At 41.5% G+C, this 18,169-nt stretch overlaps 1 protein-coding gene across 2 annotated transcripts in view; it reads right to left on the minus strand.

The window, feature by feature from the left end:
* slc45a4a (solute carrier family 45 member 4a) overlaps positions 1 to 18,169 on the minus strand; it is a 54,312-nt gene that overhangs the window by 16,189 nt on the left and 19,954 nt on the right. For both annotated transcript variants that reach the window (XM_030411788.1, XM_030411789.1), the window contains exon 3: positions 16,480 to 17,625. In XM_030411788.1, the coding sequence (XP_030267648.1) occupies positions 16,480 to 16,792 (313 nt within the window). In that variant the 5' untranslated portion in view covers positions 16,793 to 17,625. The remainder of the gene's footprint in view (positions 1 to 16,479; positions 17,626 to 18,169) is intronic.

Consider the following 18,169-nt stretch of genomic DNA (forward strand, 5'->3'; position numbering starts at 1 on the left):
GCCAGCCTCAGTCGGCTCAATATGATCAATACCTCTGCTTAAAGTTTGGGACATATACTTTTTAACTTTACGTCAGCAGCAAGGGAGTCTGTGTCGGAAAACTCTTTAATGATTCTTTTTTTTCTTTCTTTTTTTTGCACTTTTATTCGACAGGGACAAAGCACATTTATCATCTAATTTGGGCAGAGGTCACCCGGTTCAGGCCATAACAGATACATAAACTTTCCAAAACACTTTCTGGCAGCAAAAAAACTATTTATCCAGATTGTACCCTAACTGTATATTTCTAAAAACATTTGCTTAATTAAAAATTAAGCAGTGGTAAATGTTCCCTCTCTTTCCCAGAGCCAGGAATTCATTAAAAAACAACAGTTGCATAAAAGGGCATTCTTTTGCTTTTGTGTCATAAGTGCAACTTCCCAAAAATATCCCTTCAAGTGATTTAAAAATTGAAGCCATAATCCTCTCTCTCACTTTTTCAATTAATCTACATTAGGGAGGAAGAGGCAGAGAGAAAGTAGAGATGTGGAGTTGCTGCACGTCAATATGAGGGAGAGGCTGCTGATATTTCACTCCTCGGTGAACAAAAGGGATGGAGAAACAGAAGGCAGCCACAGAGAGGGAGTGTTTTAATGGCAGCTAATCTGATTGAGAGAACATTAGGCTCTTTTAAATGTAAAATGCACTTTAGTGTTTCTCGCACAGACCTCTTTAATGAGAGCTCCATCAATAACAGAGTGCCACGGTGTCTAATATGTCCCCGCCTCCAGCAAAGATCCATTAAGAGACCGTTTTGTTTCTGAGGTGTGACTCAGTCTGTACCTGCTGGCTGAAGCTATACATCCACTGAGGGTCTGACTGGTTCTTGGCCGACAGAGGAGCAGACATAAAGCCCATTTGGTTGGTAAATTCAGGGAAATCATCTTGCATGACTCATCACAGTCTGTGTCCTTGAGTGTGTTGTTGATGGAGCGTTTGTCTGCATTTCACATTTTCTGGAGGTTTGAGGAGGAGTTGTTTGTTTGCAAAAAAAGATTTGGATGTCACGTGAAACTTCCCTGCTGCAATCATGGTAATTTTCATTTTTTCGCCACACTTGGTGAGTCACATGTTTCTCTATGTCAGGAATCATGGTGTTGTTACATGTTGTTATCCTGTTAACTTCCAGATTAAGATGCATATTTCCTTCAAGTGTTGTTGCTTATTGCTTATTGTTTATCATTTTTTTGTACATTGCCCTATCTTAGCTTGGTTTCCTCAGAATAGCTAGCTGGCTAACGTCAAGCTCCTGAACACAGCTGTACAGGGACGAAGACCCTATAAAACCTGGCGATGTCGGTTGTGACTGGAGACAGTTGTATGGGCTGGGTGACATCAGTGGATCAGAGCAAGAGTGGGAAATAGTGGTGACCTCTCTGGGAGGACACACTACCTCAAATTTAAAAACATGCTTCACAGAGTTTCCCTTACTTCATCTCTACCATCCTCTTTTCAAAACCTTAATGGATTAAGTTAAAAAAAACCTTCCAAAATGCTCAAAAACAACTTTGGTTTTCCTTATTCCTGACATATCTTAGATCAAAGTTTTTACCCAGACGGTGATAAGGAAAGAAAAAAAAAGAAAGGCAACTGTTAAGAACACTTGCGGTCACACACAGCAACCCCACCTCTCTCAAGTTTAAGGCCGCATGTATACAAGCATGTCAAGAGCCCGTCAGCTCCTTTGAGTGGTTAACTGGTGTTTACTTGTCTGCTCCCCAGAGAATTTAATGGAGTGAACTAGCAGGGGGAAGAAAACTGTTTTTCTGGCTATAAAAGAAGTTATGAGCATCAGTTTGTGCCTTCACACCAAGACTAAACGTGTACAGGCCCTCTGGTAACTTTGAAGCGTCTTTTGGTGTTTCCTACCCAGTGCACCACAGAGATTACAAACTCTACAACCAGTGCAGCTGAATAAGAGATCCCAAAGACCGACTATATTCAGGCACTCTCGTCTCAACTACAAAATACCATTTGACATCACCTCGTTCCTGTCGACCTGTACAACTGTCAACCCCATAAACAGGGGCTTGACCCCCTCTAGCCGTGGTGACCAGGTCTTGGGAACCCTGTCACCATGCAGACTCCATCACCTCTGCTTCCTGGCCCCTAATATGGCCGTGTCATTCACGCAGGGCTTCCTGTTGTGGAGTTTTCTTCAAACTAAGGAAAGCTTTGTTTCTACTCTTTTCTCTTTTACACACACACAAACACACAAAGCCTCCACATAAACATACCTGTGATAACAATGCACACATGGCACACACACAAATACACAGACACACACAAACACAGACACACACACACAATACCTGTAAAAACTCAAACAGTGGCACAGCCATAAAGCAGGCGACAAGGCAGCAGATAGGAATCTGTCTGTCTGTACGTTTGTCAACATCAAAACAGGAAAACAGTTCCTAGTAAGCAGTTCCCTCACACACATGCAAGCACGCACGCACACACACACACACACACACACACACACACACACACACACACACACACACACACACACACACACACATATACACACAAAAATGATACAGAAAAACAGTCAACACCTAGTAAATAAAGACTTTTCTCTGTTCCCACACACACACACAAACCTGCATATTTACCCACCAAAATAAAACAGCTGGGTTCCCACACACTCCAAGTACTGTAGGTACACACACATACATACATACACATACACACACACACACACACGGGGAACAATACTGAGAGAATAGAAAAGCAGGAAGTATTTCAGAAAGAAAGAACAAAAAATGAGTGGAGCGACAGAGAGAGAGAGACAGAGAGGGAGGAAACAGAGAGAGAGGGAGTGTGAGAAAGGATCAAGATCAAAGAAATTGAAAAAGGGAGGACGGAGCGGATGAGGAGATAAGGTGAGAGAGGAGGAGGAGGAGGAGGAAGAGGAGTAGGAGGAGGGGTAGGGGGAGAGGGAGGAGGAGGAGGAGGAGAGAGAGGGAGAAAGCCGGAAGGATGGAGAGACAGACGGAAAAAGTTCATAATGTCTGCGAGTGTTGTTGATTGATCGTGGGAAAGAAAAATGTACAACCTGCTCCATCTATCATCAAAGTGCTCAATTTACCACACATAACACACACACACGCACACACACACACTAAACACGGAGCTCAATGTGTGACTGTCGGAGTACAGACTGCCCATTCATTCGTGTGTGTGTGTGTGTGTGTGTGTGTGTGTGTGTGTGTGTGTGTTTCTCCACCTTGGGCCTGCACTCAGACACACGCCATCAGTAAAACTTTGTGGTTCTGACCTTTTTCAGACCATTGAAATCTGGATTAGACACAGCTTGTTTGAACTGGGGACAAGTTTGGATAATAACAAGAAATCCCCCAGATAAGAAAACATTTCAGCAGAGGGAGAAAAAAAATGCATCCAATACTTGAGCCTCAACTACATTTGCCTGCAGACTTTCATTTGCAAAAACTACTTTTAATAAATGCTGACTGTCTCCTTCTTCAGAGGGAAGTCGGAGATCAGTTGATATGAATACTACGAGTCCTCATACCTAAGCTGCAAGTCTTCGCAACAGTCCTCTCCTTGTTTTCAGGAAATCCTGAACAAGGATTACTGTATGTGTGTGTCGTACATTTCTCGGAGCAGCATGATGCCAGGATAAAAATATTTCCAACGATGTAGAGAGTGCCCTCTTTATTCTGCTGCAAATAAATAAAACAACAACAAATATTCTGCGTATTTCACTGCCACTTGAACGTTACTGCTAAGTATGAGGTACGGTGGCTTATTAGTGCCAGTGCTAGAGGAAATGGTATATAGAGTTTATTCAGCGATGTCTGATTAATCATTTAAGAATTAAAGATTTGTCTCTGTTTTGATGGACAAGAACTTGTTTACTTTAACCTGATAGCTAAGTTGTTAAAATGCTCAAACATGGCGGAGACAAAGATCGATGCAACATACCCAGTGGAATCGAAAAAACAGTTTTATTAATAATCACCGTTGACTTCAAGGATTAAGGCTGGAAAAATTAAAAAAATATTCTCACCGTCAAATATGACAAATACGGTGAATGAACTGAAACCAACGATGATTGAATCTTACTAACAAGTGCTGACTGTGTAGCCTAATATAGCTTATTCCTCTGTGCCTGGAGCTCCATTGTTGTCCAGAAACGATTAAAAACACATCAATGAGTCACACCGTAGCACTGAGTGACGCGTTCATTTATCGACTTCAACATGAGCATTTTGTTTTCAGTCAATCCCACCATCCTTAATGTCAACTTTCACACTGAATGTTCATGAAAATAGTCCCCGATTTACTCCTGGTTTAGGAAATTGTTTAACCACCTTTGTTTTTTAAATAAGAATTTGAGACAGGTGTTTAAGGTTTTTGCACCTTGAGTATGGACAAATGGGTGCTGGGCCGAGTGCCAGAGACTGGGTGAGGACGTCGGTGAGTGTTGCAAGACGGACTTGCACGTTGTTGGTTTTGGTCTTCTCGTGGGATTGGTTGAAGATAAGAAAAACACAGAATATTACCAAACTTATCCTATAATCTGCTCTCCTCCTGATAGTTTGTCATTACTACACAACTGCATTTCTCAACATGTTGACCCACTCTGGTCTCTCTGGCAAAATGTCTGAAATCATATCACGTTTGATTTTGATGTCATTTTAATTACAGTGTTGTACAAATGTGCTTTTTAAAGCTTTATTCATGTGGCATGAGAGACGTCTCTGTTCTCAGATGTCTTCATTCATGCCTCCAGTGGTGGAATGTAATGTAGCTCTGCTTCTTTCTTCTTCTGCCTCATTACATTGTTTTTTTACAGGGAAATATTGAACTTAATTTTAGGATTTTTGCATTAAAACATTTGAATGTGTAATTTTTTGCTGCCTCTTGGCCAGGACTCCCTTGAAAAAGAGGTTCTTAATCTCAACGGGATTTCTCCTGGATAAATAAAGGTTAAACAAAAAAATTAAAAAGTACATATGACATGATTGATCAATAGATTGAACCACGATATAATTTGGCATCTTTCATGTAAAAAAAGAATTATGAAGGGTAATTATGACAGACAAGATAGATAAAATCCCAATTTTACATTAATACATGTGTTGCCATATGTTTCTCTGCATTGATTACTTTTAAGACTTTAAGTACAGTTTCCTGATGAAGCATGCATACTTTAATTAAGTAACATTTTCAATGCAGAAAATTTACTTTAACTAATTTCTGTTTTTACAGTAAAGGATCTCAATACTTCCTCCGAAACTACTTTTTTTTTTTAAGTTTTAGCTTCACCTCTCATGACCATATCAATGTTGTGCCTCTATCCAATAAACAAAACCCACCATCACTCTTTCACCTCTCCATCCCTCTCTCTGACCCTCCTTTTCTCCTCTCACTCCTCCTCTTTCACACACAATGAACTAACAGTAGAGCAAACAAAAGTCTGATATCTCCCTCCAGCTGCTGTAAACTCCAAACTGAAGTCAAACAATCTGACTTTCTGTAAAAGCACCCACAAACATTAACCTCCTTCGGTCCTCCTTTCCTTTCACCTCTCCTCTCTTTTCTCCCTCTGTTCCCATTCTCCCATAAACACAAAACAATCCTTTCATATCCTGCGCTGGCGTGAGAAAACCGCAAGAAACATGACAAGCGTCCCCGAAAAGAGCCAGAGAAATGGTGTGAAAGTGAGAGTAGGGCAGAGGTCGTAAAGGGAGAAAGTGGGCAGGAAGGAAGGAGGGTGAGAGCGAGAGAGTGAGAGACAGAGAGCACGAGGAAAGGAAAGGAAAAGAAAGGAGGAAGCAGGTGTTTTTGAATAAACAAAACATGTGAACAGAGTCAGGTGTAGCACTCAGAGAGGAGGAAAGAAAGGGAAAGAAAGGGAAAGAAAGGGAAAGAAAGGCAGCAGATGGAGTTTTGGTGCAGATTTGAAATATTAACATCAATATTTCCTTATTGATAAGCGTCTGGTTGAAGGTTTTATGCCAACATTGGCTGAAAGCTGCAGGCACATTTCTGTCTCTGCAGCAAACCAGATCATTTTTATGTCGTCCTCTTCTGAAAAGGACAATTTGTGATCTGAGCTATGTTCAAAAATGTAATCTTCATAGCAGATGGTCATGTTTTGATTATTAACTTTAAGTCAGAATACATTCCAGCATTTGAAGCCTGTTGGCATTATGATTATTAGTGGACAAATCCACATAACCTGCTGCGTCTATGTCAACGTCAATCACTTACTTCACATCCAAGAATGCTCTTTTCTCATCTTTCTCTGTGCTTTGTACCAATACATAAAGCGTAAAGGCAGACATTATCAATCACTTTGATGATCTTAATCTTTCCTCCTGGTTCAGACAAAGAAATGTAGTCATTGTCTGAAGCCACATTTTGACTGCAAGCAAACTAGGAACCTTTGGAGTAACTCAGTGTTTCCACCGCAGGGAACAGAAATCACAGAAACCACAAAAAGTCCCAGCTCAGGAGAAGATCATTCCCAAAGAACAGGAACTTTTCAGACTGATTATCTACATTTTATTTCAGCCATCATGTTTAAAAACAATGCAATTAAAGTATTATTAATTTCCTGAAGACGAGCTGATGTCCACTTACCTTATGTATTCTTACAGAGTAAGTAAAGTGAGTGAGTAAATAAAGTTATTTTCCTTTATTTATTAGCCCTTTATATATCTAATTTCTTTTGGATTTGTGCTGTCGGTGGGACGAAACAGGTGATTGATTAATAATTGATAGCGGTGTCACAAATATGATTCTAAATTAAAGATTGAGCAAAATTAGCTTTAATTTCTAATCATCATTCGAGGGCAGTATCACCTGCGTCATGTGTGTATCTAACACTTATCCTGCATGCCAAAGACCTTAACTGAGATGAGATTAACTGAGATGTTGGATCTATTTTCTTTATCAGAGATCCTTTATTGATTTGTTTAAGAAGATGGTTTACGCATGGGGCACAGAACTGATAACACTGACAAAGAGCCTCTTCCAAATGTGTTTATGAAGAAGGTTTACTGGTGACAGATTAGAGAAACCAAATTATGTAACAGACTGAATTTCTACATTTTGTTGTTTATTGTTGAATCCCTGAAGGCACTTTTTGTTCAACTCTGTAATCTTTTTTTGTGAATATTATCTGAACTTGCCTAACCCTGACCTGCAAAAAAAAACACCAGGATAAACTTAAGCTGCTGCTGGAAAATAGAAATACCTCTATATTTAATTATAATAATGTCATGTCAGGGCATAAAACCAATGATCTGTTGATCTTTACGAATCCAGATGTGATGGTCTAACCACAGCTTGGCCACCAGTGTGGGAAAGGATTGAAAACTGAATCATATCATGACCTCAAAAGACACATCGAATCATGGATTTGGAGAATCGTGATACTGCTATTAATGGATAATGAACCCCTACAAAACATTCTCCTGTTTTTATTTTTGTGCCTGATTTCAAGGTTGGATACCTGATGATCCGTGTACAAAACCACCCACTGGGATTCAAAATTGCCAAACAAAAAAACATTAGTTCAAGTTCAAGTCGTGCAATAACATTTTACAGGGACTGTAAAAGTTGACAGCTTTTAACACTGAGCATCCTGCAGATATTTGTGAAACCATAGTGAACCCAGCCGCTGCTGAGATGACAGCAAATAAAAAAGGGACCAGCTTGTGCTAACTGCTAACTCCATCCTCGGCGAACATCTATTCTCTCAAGGACTGCAAAGTGAAAGAAGAAGGAAGAGGGAAAGAGAAAGAAGTGAGTCATTGTACTTCCCAGGAGCAAGAGATGGCGAGAACATCAATCACGCAACACGCACATACGGTCTCTTAAGCAAATGCAGACACAAGGCACACAAGCTGCACAGCCAAGGTCATCATTAACAAAGTGCTCAGTACAGACTGAAAGACTGACTGATGTACGGCTGTGTGTGGCTCAGCCGGTGGTGAGAAACTGTGAATCAAATCAATGCAGAAAGAGGAACAGAAAAATTACTGTCAACAGTGTATTGTTTTTTATTTATTTGATTTATATTTGCTTTTATTTTCTACTGAACAGCTCTTTGTTTTGAAAGGTGCTATAAACACAAAGATATGATTATTAATGTGTGATTATGCTCACATTGTAAATGTCAGTGTTAGCAGCTTTACCACACACACACACACACGTGCGCGCACGCACACGCACGCACACACACACACACACACACACACACACACACACACACACACACACACACACACACCACACACACACACACACACACACACACACACACACACACACACGACCCTGCGTTGGATTGAGCGGACACTGGTTTTAGAGTCATCAATTCGGCTCATTTATCACTTAACAGGCTGGTTGCTAAATGTGTGTGTGATTGAGTGTGTGCATAGCGCTAAAACCCCCCACCAACCATCCTCTCTATGCATTAAAATTGCATGAAGCCTGCATGTATGCGCACACACACACACACACACACACTGCTTCCAGTCAGCAGAATTATGTAACACCACTGCAGTGAACTAGCTGCCTCCTACTGAGAGAGACAGACAGGGAGAGACTCATACAGAGCCAGAAATTCAAAGTGTGTAATATGGTAAGATTACAAATGTCCACAGATTATTATTCAGTCCTATTTTAATGCCTCTACCATATGTAAAAGTACATTAGAATTTGAACAGATGTGACTGACAGGAGGGAGGCGGGCCTCTGACTGTGGCTGACCTATCACAAAGCAGGAAGCTCCAACCAGCATCACTGCCCTTTTGCTCCCAAAGTAGCAATCAATAAAGCAAATCAGCAGCGATCAGTCAGTAATCTTATGTAACCATAAACACAGGATGTAAACAAAGATCTGGGGTTAATTCAAAACGGCAGAATTTTGGTTGGTAGCGGAAGGTCGTGCATGGTAAAAATATCCACACCACTTGCATTTCCCAATAATTTCTCATTTTTTTCATTTCGCGGTTATTTAAAAGGTTTGGAGTTAAAGAAGGCCAACTACGTGCAGCCTGAAACGAGGGAGGACCAGGAGTTCGCCGAGCAATGTTTGTATATATTTCTGAGATTTACTTGTGCATTATTTACTACTGTACTACCAACCTTTTCCAAGATACACTGCAGCAACATGAGCAGAAATTCTGGCTAAATGCAAACACAAAACGTAAGAACTTTAGCTTACAGTAATCTGTGCAGCTAATCCTCACACTATTTAAAGGGGCAATATGTAAGAATAGGCCACCTGTCGTATTCTCAAAACAAACAGGGCGCAGAACGTCACCAGAGTATCTTCTAATTGCTGCTAAGTGTTGCTGCTATTAGCTAGTTAGCACAGTTAGCCATGTAGCTGGTGTTCCTTAGGGACTGCTGATGTTTACACTGCTAGCATGTGAGCTGTGAACCAGGATAGGGCAGGCTACCGGTTAGCATGGTAACCTCAGTGGGTATCTCTTTATGTCATAACACCAAAACTGTTATTTCTTCATATTCTGCTGATAATTCTAGTGATATTCTAAATGTTTTCAACTAAATTCTTGCATATTGCTGCTTTAATACAGTGTACTTTTATAAATCCAAAATGATGACATGGTAGGACCTTTTTTGAGCATAATACCTGAACTTACTACCTTTCTTTGTTATGCTAGAGGTCACTTATTGTGGCAATTTTGTCCCCAGGTTACTCTCTTCTAATATGAGACTCAAAGTTAGCCAGAAAAAACATGACATTGGTCACTTTGCCTGCTAGATGTTGTTTTAACTGACTCGTAAAAATCTGCCCCTAATTTACTCGAAGCGAACAAATCATTTGGACTTAAATTACTCCCGCCATCGTCATTTCAGCTGGATATATAACTGCACACAATTAATCCGTCAGAATCCATCCGTCTATCCCTTCAGTTATAGCCTGTCAAAGCCAATAAGCGTCAGTGAGAGAGAGCAGATGTTTTTCTACTCTCCTTCTTAAAACACACACATACACATAAAATAACCCTGAGGCCGGCCATTACTGCTTCTCTCTCAGGCTGCTATTAGACACATCACGTGCATTTATGTGTGCATGTCGTGCTGCTGGGATTTATAGATTTTCTAGCCAAGCTTCACTGACAAATGCACCACATGCTCCAACTTGTTCTGTAGTTTTATGCAAAATAAGCTGATGTCAAGTGGAACGTGGAAAACAGAAATTATTATGTCTTTATTCCTTGTATTTCTAGACAGTACGATCCATTAGGGCTCAATTTTTTTGGCTATTAAAGATTCTTTGATAATGTGTTTAAGTCAAGTTATGCAGTTTAGCTCCCAGTAATTATTTGAGTAATGCAGTTTACCTTCCAGCCATCATTCAAGTTATGCAGCGTATAACAGTAATTAGTTAATTAAACCAGTTCAGCTCATTGCTTTTAATGTATTTTCCATTCTTTAGCTAATCCTCAACTATTCATACATCTAATCATTTATAATTTCAGTGACAAACTCCATTCAACTGGTAAAGTCTTCCACATCTTTCACACATTATGGGTAATACTCAGCTATCAGTAACTAAAAGAGCAAATTATTTGATTTGCTATGGATTTATCAAAACAACAACATAAAGACATTATAATGAAAAGAATTGGTAGTTGCAGCTTTAAAGAATTTGCTTTCCCTGATGTTTCTTTGTCCCTCGTCATCACCTGAGAGCTCGGCGGTGGTTTGTTTTTGGTTTGTTTTCAACTCCCTGGAGGGGGAGGGGGTGGGAGCAATGTGCTGACAAACAAATACACACAGACACACACATACTCAGTTCTGCATTCCTCACATATCCTACACTAATAGCACACACATACCTCGCTTATCGCCTGTTGAATGTAAAAACAGGGACACCCACATGAACGCACATAATATGTCTTTGTCTTGAAGGTTAAAGTGGCTGCTGACTCTGCATTAACTTAAGGTCACAAACACATGAATGTAACGTGTACAGGTTTTATTACGGCATAACCCTCGCAACAACCCCCCCGTGGTCGATGGACCACAAACTGGGAACCACTGGCATCGATTATCACATACTGGTTTGCTTCGTCTGTCACCGCTTCAGTATTGCACCGATCACCCTGCACTTAAACACCGGTGATGTTAGCAGATACAGCTCTCAAAAACCCTGTTGTGTCTCCATCTGTGTGTACACTGATACCATTAATAAATGAACAAAGTTACTGCAGCGATTATATAAAGAGCTATAAATAGAAAGGCTTTGAATAACTGACTGGACTGGCTTGCTTCTCTCTCTCTCTCTGCAGAGACACAGGCAGAAGTGTTAAAGTATAAGTGAGGACTAAAGGTTGTGGTTAAAGGTTTCACTGGCTGGCAGGAATACAATTCACACTGTCACTGGCTCCAATTTCTCACCTTTTCTCACTTATCTCGTAGATGTTTTATTCCTTCCCACCTACTGATTTCATCTGCCCCGTGATAAATGCTCTTATCTTGTAGTTACCTCGCACACACACACACACACACACACACACACAACATTTTATCCATCAATCCGCCTACTCTGTCCTCCATCCACTCTGTCCCATGAATGACTGGGTCAGATTATGGTGATTACCGTAGTCGCTGTGTGACATCAAGCCAGTCATTTATATAACCCTGCATTACTCTGTCTGCAAGGTCATCTACTAGATTAGACCAGCTAACATGATAGGATCACTCAGAGGATTAGGCTACCTGGCATGCTAGCATAAACAATGCAAGATCAAGTTGCTTTGATGTACAATAAATAACATGAAGCAAGCAACACAGAGTTCTACATTTTGTAGAAGGCTGCATAAACTGTTACCTCTCATTGTTGTAGTATTTCAATGTTTTGAAATCGTATTGTTATTGGTATTGTCGGGATTGCTAATGTAGCTGTGTGGTGAATAGTTAATGTAACCAAAGGTGCACTATTTAACTTTGAAGTTTCTGTTATACAGTCCTTTTTCTTGAACTGTAGGACTTCTATCATTTTTTTGTTCTCACCATCACCACCAAAATACAAGCATGTAAGGATGATACATCATTAAATAAAAGTAGCTTTAGCAATGCATAAAGGACAAAACGATTCGGCATTAACCATGTTGAATCATCCATACAAGCCTTACATGTTGCTAGCAAAATGCCACTGGTCCGCTGTGCTGAATGCTAACATGCTAACATTTGAAAGCAGAAGAGTATAAGTTGAATAAAAGCTCTGGTTGTGTTTCTGTTGGATCACATACATCAGACAAATGCTATGTGATTACTTACACAGACTACTGTTGAGAAAACCATCATGATCAAAAGACAAGATGCACCAGGATCATGGGGGACAGCCTGTACTTAGTTAGAGCTGCTGTGTGGTGTGTCAAACAGTGAAAGGTTTATCCAGAGGAATCGAACAAAGTAAAGGTCAAGACACTAATACAGTGAGCTGAACGAACAGAACCTGAATGAATAGAAGGACATTTCCTGTTGGATTGTGATAATCTCCTTTAGTAAAGCCAAGACGGCCTCCAAAGACGGATAACATTGTTGCAGGGCTGCCAGGCCTGGACTGCTTTGGGCACCACATTGGTGGCATGGCTGCTGCTGCGTGCACAGCTAGTTAGTCAAACAGGCAAATAAACAGATTAATAATGAATACGATTCATTGTGTAAAATGTGGGTCACCTTCACACAGATTAAATCCCTCGAATCAGAATATTTGGGTTCCCTCCAGTTGACCTGAACTGGAAAGAAAACACTTTTTCATCAAGTTTATCCCTGAAAGTAGTTTTCCTTTAAATATGTCAAAGTACCTTCATGTGCAATAAAATTAGTTCAACTCGTGGAAAAGAATAATGTCGCTTTCTGCTCTACAACCAAGAAAAATGACACTTAAATCTGAACTACTGACACGATCATTTGTATCAAAGAAAAGCTGAAAATATCTCATCACATTTGCAGTCCTTTCACAGCCGCCTTTTAGGATGTAACTTTGAACTAAATGACAAGATTTTTACTGAGCCTCAACATTAATTTAATTTAATAAATGATCCGCTCTACATTCAATTTAGTTTTACTCTCTAGCATAATGGCTTGGCATCGTAAGCCTGCACCACACTTATTACCACCAAACCCAAATTTCTTCTACAGTAAAATTAAATTCAACTCTGTTATTTGGTTTCGTTCTGAAGAGTGGCCTGATGTATGAGGTATTTGATATCCATAAAGGGCTTTTGTGTCCCTAATCTGAGACTCGTGAATGTCCTAATTTTGAACATTTTCATCTATAATTCCACTGTTCCTGCTGAAAATCTGGAGCTGCTGCATGCAGAGATGGAGATATTTTGTCAGTTTGTTGACAGTTCGTCTTCAATGAGCATTGTGGTGACTTAACAGCGTTCTCTGTGTCACTCTGAGCTCAGTTCTGAGAAAGCTTGTCGTTATGTAACCCGCCAAGCTGCTAACCAAAAAACAACGACTGGACACGCCGTCTGCACTCATCACCTCCTCCTCCTCCTCCTTCTCGTCCACTCTCTTTTCAAAAGCTCTCCTTCTCCTCCTCCTGACTCTTTTTTCACTCCTTCCCCTAGCCCTTTCTCGCCTCTCTTAATCCTTTTCTCATCATTGACTCAATGTCCTCGCTCTCGTGTCTCTCTTTTTCAGCTGCATTAAGTTGTTACGCTCTTACTCAGGACAACGTTTTAAAGGAGGCTGGTAGTTAAATAAATCTCGACGAGGTGCACAATAAATCCTATTCACTACACAAAAAGGTGAAAATCTTTAGAAAATTGCCCCCAAGGTTTGCCCCTTGTTTTCCCAACCCTAGTTTGAAAAAAAAGGTGATGATGTGATTAGTCCAACAGCCTCGCTACGTATTTCCCTGCCCTCGGTGTCCTTGTATGAGTGACTGCTGCCATGAGACTTAACAGCTCTGCACGCCCTCCACACAAGACCTTGTAAGGTAGAAGTTTCTCATCCTTTCTCTCGGGTTGTGCAAATATGGGCTCCTTGACCAAACTGTATCCGCTGCATACACATACACACACACTTTCTCTGACCCTAGTGTTGTGGGGGTTATGGTACAGTACACACACACACACACACACACACACACACACACACACACACACACACACACACACACACACACACACACACACACACACACACACACAATGGTTTCACTCAGGGCGAGCCAACCAGCCAGCTTACCAGCTATCCAGCTAATTCCAGTAGCTACAGTCAGTCTCCAGCGTGCATGGAGCATTAACCACATGGAGGGAGGTCGATATTTGTTATCCCAAAACTTGGATCGCTGCCCACAGTGTTGGGAGGGGGACTGTTTTCATCTCACGTGGTTGTTTGTTTGTCTGTTACAATTTGCACAAAACAAACCTTTGTGGATAAGTTTGGGTCATGGTTGGGTAAAGGGGTGAGGCTCCGGGAAACATAACCCTCTAATTGGATTCACAGGGCATTATCCAACCACGTAATATATCTACATATTGCTGCTTTCTGTACCCACAATGTTTGCGCTGTTAGTGTTGGGATACTCCTGCTCCACAGGAGGCGGAAATCTGAGCAGACCCTCTGTATCTTGTCACATTTCAGGGACTGTCAGGATCTCCTAATATACAACAAACTATTATGCAACTCAAATATGTTGCACTAGTTGTCTTGACAGCTTGACTTTATTTTTGGGGGTCTGCCATCTTCTGAGTGCAATCCAAATTAATTTGGATGTGAGGCAATTCTCTCTACCTTTGGTCGGCATGAAATATCAGACTGAACAACAATCAATTAGCCCAACATGATTGGGTTAACTCCCCATATCAGTAGTGGTGGTCCGTTCAGGATTTTGGGGGCCGACCGCTGATCACTGATAAGTGGAAGCAGCATGAGGCGTATCGCTCAACAGTTAAAGAAAAATTACAGTAAATAAAGTCTCAGTTGTCTCAGTCCTTCTGTCCTGAAGACAACTCTGACAGAAGATTGATAAAATGTACACAGATGCATGTGTTACTCAAAACTTAAAATTACTTCTACCTCTAAACTGGTTTCAGCTAGTACTTCAATACATTTATTTGGTGTAAACTTGTCACATTCATTGAACAGAAACACTCAGTCCTACTGTGTGTTAACTCCACTGTAAATTATTGGCTATTAGTCAGCGCTAGTTACAAACACAGGATGGCTTCTAGCACTACGAGAACTGCTCCCCAGTATCGGTCCATCTATCCCTTAAGTCACAAATGGCTAGCCGGCAAATCATCGTAAATATGTTGTACTTGTCAAACCAGGGCATTTAAAATCCATACTGATATTGACAGGAAGAGAGCTGTTGAGTTGTTAGCAGTTTGTTTAATAGGCTCCTCTAAACAGGCTTTATAGAGACCAGACAACAACTTTATACGAGCAGTGACCTGCCACTCATGTGCGCCTCCGTTATGTAAGCTAGGAGATCACACTATGCCACTGTGGGGAGAAGGAGAGATTTACAGAGCAAAGGAAGCAAGAGAGAGAGCGAGGGGGGGGGGGGGGGGGGGGGGTTTACATAGGAAGTGACTTTGAATTACACACAAGGTTATGGCTGTTTTGAGATCTCCCTCCCTTTCTGCTCATGTTCTTCTCTTTTTCCCTCCCTCCTCTCCTCCTTGACCCTCCTCGCACCCTCTTCATCTCTCTCCTCAGGGCTCCAGTAACTCCAGACAAAATTGGACTGGCAAAATCTCAAAGACTGTCAATGACGAATGACAGTACACTCACTGCATCTGTCCGTCTGTGTGTGTGTGTGTGTGTGTGTGTGTGTGTGTGTGTGTGTGTGTGTGTGTGTGCGTGTGCATGTGTGTGCGTGTGCGTGTGCGTGTGTGTGTCCTGCGTGTGAAAGCGAGTTAATCTCCTGGCAGATGCAGTGGAGGTCCGTCTGAACAAGGTGAAAAGGAGGTGGGATACATTTAGGGACCAAGGTGTCTCCTTTCATGCCAGAACAACTTAAGGACAAACAACAAGACTCCCTGTACCTGCTTACAAACTGTATTATGTTTACAGTCACTTTGAGTTTTTTCATTTACTTAATAATAAGCGGACAGTTCCTCAACTAGATGGTTTCAGGGTCTCCACTGGAAGCATTTTCTCTTTTCAAAAAAAGGGGGAGAAGAATATCTGTGACTTTTCCACCTCGGATGCTGTATCAACATTGAACTTTTTAGATCCATTCATCCACACAGAGGCTCTGTGTCCCCCAGTTTGACAGCCACAGAAAAGTTTAACTGTTTGTAGCTTTTTCAGTTTTCAAGTTTATCGCTTCCAAGGTGTTTCAGACTTTATATGTCATGAAGTCTTTGCTTTAATGTGCTGCACCTGTGTTTTTATGCAAATGCGGAATGTATGTGGTAAACCTGTGCGCGTGGACTCTTCACTAACCTATCTGCAGCAGTACGGGCGTCACCAGCGCCGTCTCCATGGCGTAGCAGAACTCCCGGCCGAACATCACGGCCCCGTGCATCACCCATCTCTTCAAAGGGATGCCTTCAATCGAGCCCTCGCTCGCCGACTCCTCCCCTCCTCGACCTCCTCCGCCTCCTCCGTTTCCCGATCCATCCGTCTCGCCTCCTGCTCCAGCTTTCTCCTCGTCCGACCCTGATGTCGTCGAGTTTTTGGCATTCACCCCGCCCACCACAGATCCGACCTGCATAGCGTCAGCCTCTGCGTTCTGGGGAGGCATGGCGGAGGGCATGCACGCAACGAGAAAACAACCGCACCAAATCTGAGAACAACTTGTAGCAACCAAAAGGAAATTACCAGCGCCAACAAACTACTCGTTTGAAGTATGTGTTGTTACTTTAAAACTTGTAGTGACGTAAACACAATCGTTACAGGCTACAAACTGCAACCTGTGGTTGTAACTTTCTGGCTATATAGTATTAAATCTACTCAAACATAAATAGAACTATAACAGAGGTCGTGCTAAAATCAAAAAGGCTGCGGACGCTAAAAAATGGAGCAAAAACAATCAGCAATCACTTGTCCTCTACATAAGTTGTCCTCCAAAAAACACTGCAGCTTCTACACGTTTTAATCCTCCTTTGTTCCCCCAGACTTTGGCTTTCCAAAGGCTTGTAGAAAGATCCAGAAGTATAACGGAAGCAGTTGAATTTTCACAGGAAGAGTGAGCGGTACATTCCAAGAGTGAGTTTGTGCATTTGCTTCTTTCTGTGTGTGTCAGGTGTGTGTGTGTGTGTGTGTGTGTGTGTGTCTGTGTCTGTGTGTGTGCGTGCGTGCGTGCGTGCGTGTGTGTGTGTGTGTGGTGTGTATGTTTATGGCTTTTTTGTCATTGAGGTTTTTATCCCCTCTTTTCTTTCTTACTGTCTATTACAGGCAGTGAAAATCCATATAGAAGACCATTCGGTGAGTTCCAGAGTCATTTTGTGTTTAGAGGGCTGGATGGAGGGCTGGATGATGGAGAGGGCGGGGGTGAAGAAGAGGCCAGAGGGGGAGGGGGGAGGAGGAGGGCAGGCGGCGAAGGTGGGTGGAGCTCCTCTGAAAATCCCCATCGAATGGCTGATCAATCTGGAGTAAAGAAGCCAGCAGGTGGAGAAGCAACGAGTCACAACGCAGGCGTCCCATTGGTCAGGAGGAGCGGTGAGAGTGGAGAAGGTTGGGAAAAGAGAGGGAGAGAAAAATGAAAAAAAAAAAAACAAGTTAGAAACAGAAATTCAACTTTCACGCATGTATTGAGCTTTTCTATAAATGAACATGAAGCAACACTGGATTTTTCCTCTCCCGCAAGTATCTCAGCTGAGTCATACAGGTGTGTACTTCCCTGTAAGCGGTGTCAAATCAATTTAATTAGCGTGCATCACTTGACACAAGAAGAAGTCTAAGAAGCGGTGAGGAGGCAGGATAAACTGATCCTGAGGTCAAACATACTGATAAAAAGCAGGCTTCTGCAGAAAAACTCTATCTGTGGATGTTTTGATGCACATCTACGGAAGAGGATTAGGGCCACATGTGAATTTTTTTTTTAGTTCTGACTTTAAAGTCAGAATTCTGAGAAAAAAGTCAGAATTCTGAGATTAAAGTCAGAATTCTGACTTTTTTCTCAGAATTCTGA

The sequence above is a fragment of the Sparus aurata genome, chromosome 3 (genome assembly GCF_900880675.1).
Source record: "Sparus aurata chromosome 3, fSpaAur1.1, whole genome shotgun sequence".
Lineage (NCBI taxonomy): Eukaryota > Metazoa > Chordata > Actinopteri > Spariformes > Sparidae > Sparus > Sparus aurata.